This window comes from Passer montanus, unplaced genomic scaffold, assembly GCF_014805655.1.
Source record: "Passer montanus isolate IOZ18808 unplaced genomic scaffold, ASM1480565v1 scaffold1516, whole genome shotgun sequence".
NCBI lineage: Eukaryota > Metazoa > Chordata > Aves > Passeriformes > Passeridae > Passer > Passer montanus.
The window spans coordinates 1-677 of record NW_024362230.1 but is presented as its reverse complement, the minus strand read 5'-3'; the positions used below and the strand labels follow the sequence as shown (position 1 = coordinate 677).

At 75.8% G+C, this 677-nt stretch overlaps 1 protein-coding gene across 1 annotated transcript in view; it reads right to left on the bottom strand.

The window, feature by feature from the left end:
• IL11 (interleukin 11) overlaps positions 1-673 on the bottom strand; it is a gene marked incomplete at its 5' end in the record, with an annotated part of 2,566 nt that extends 1,893 nt beyond the window's left edge. Inside the window, 2 exons of the mRNA XM_039702012.1 lie at positions 191-277; positions 518-673. Coding sequence (XP_039557946.1) covers positions 191-277; positions 518-673 — 243 coding nt within the window. The remainder of the gene's footprint in view (positions 1-190; positions 278-517) is intronic.
• Positions 674-677: the final 4 nt, after the last annotated feature.

Sequence of the window (677 nt, the reverse complement as noted above, 5' to 3'; positions counted from 1 at the left end):
CCCCAGACCCAAATGGACCCCAGAGGGACCCCAGCCCCAGAGGGACCCCAGACCCAAATGGACCCCAGCCCCAAAGGGACCCCAGAGGGACCCCAGCCCCAAATGGACCCCGGCCCCAAATGGACCCCAGCCCCAAAGGGACCCCCGAGGGACCCCCGAGGGACCCCCGCCCCGGAGCCCCCCGCCCCACCTGGATGTTGGGCAGCTCCAGCGCGCTCATGGCCAGCACGGGCAGCGACTCCAGCTTGTGCTCGCCCTCGGCCGGGAATCGCGACTTCTGTCGCGACAGGGAGGGCAGGGACCCCCGAGGGACCCCCGCCCCGGAGCCCCCCGCCCCACCTGGATGTTGGGCAGCTCCAGCGCGCTCATGGCCAGCACGGGCAGCGACTCCAGCTTGTGCTCGCCCTCGGCCGGGAATCGCGACTTCTGTCGCGACAGGGAGGGCTCAGCCCCGGCCGCGCCCCCCGAGGGGCGGCCCGGGGGGGTCGCGGGGGTCGCGGGGGTCGCGGGCACCCACCAGGAGCTCCAGGAAGGCCTTGGTGTCGCCGAGCAGCGCCTTGGCCAGGTTGATGACGCTGTCCAGGTCCCCGCGCGCGTCCGGGGGCGGGGGGCGCGGGCGGGGGGCGAGGGCGAGCCCCGGGCCCGGCCACAGCCCCGGCCACAGCCCCAGCAGCGCC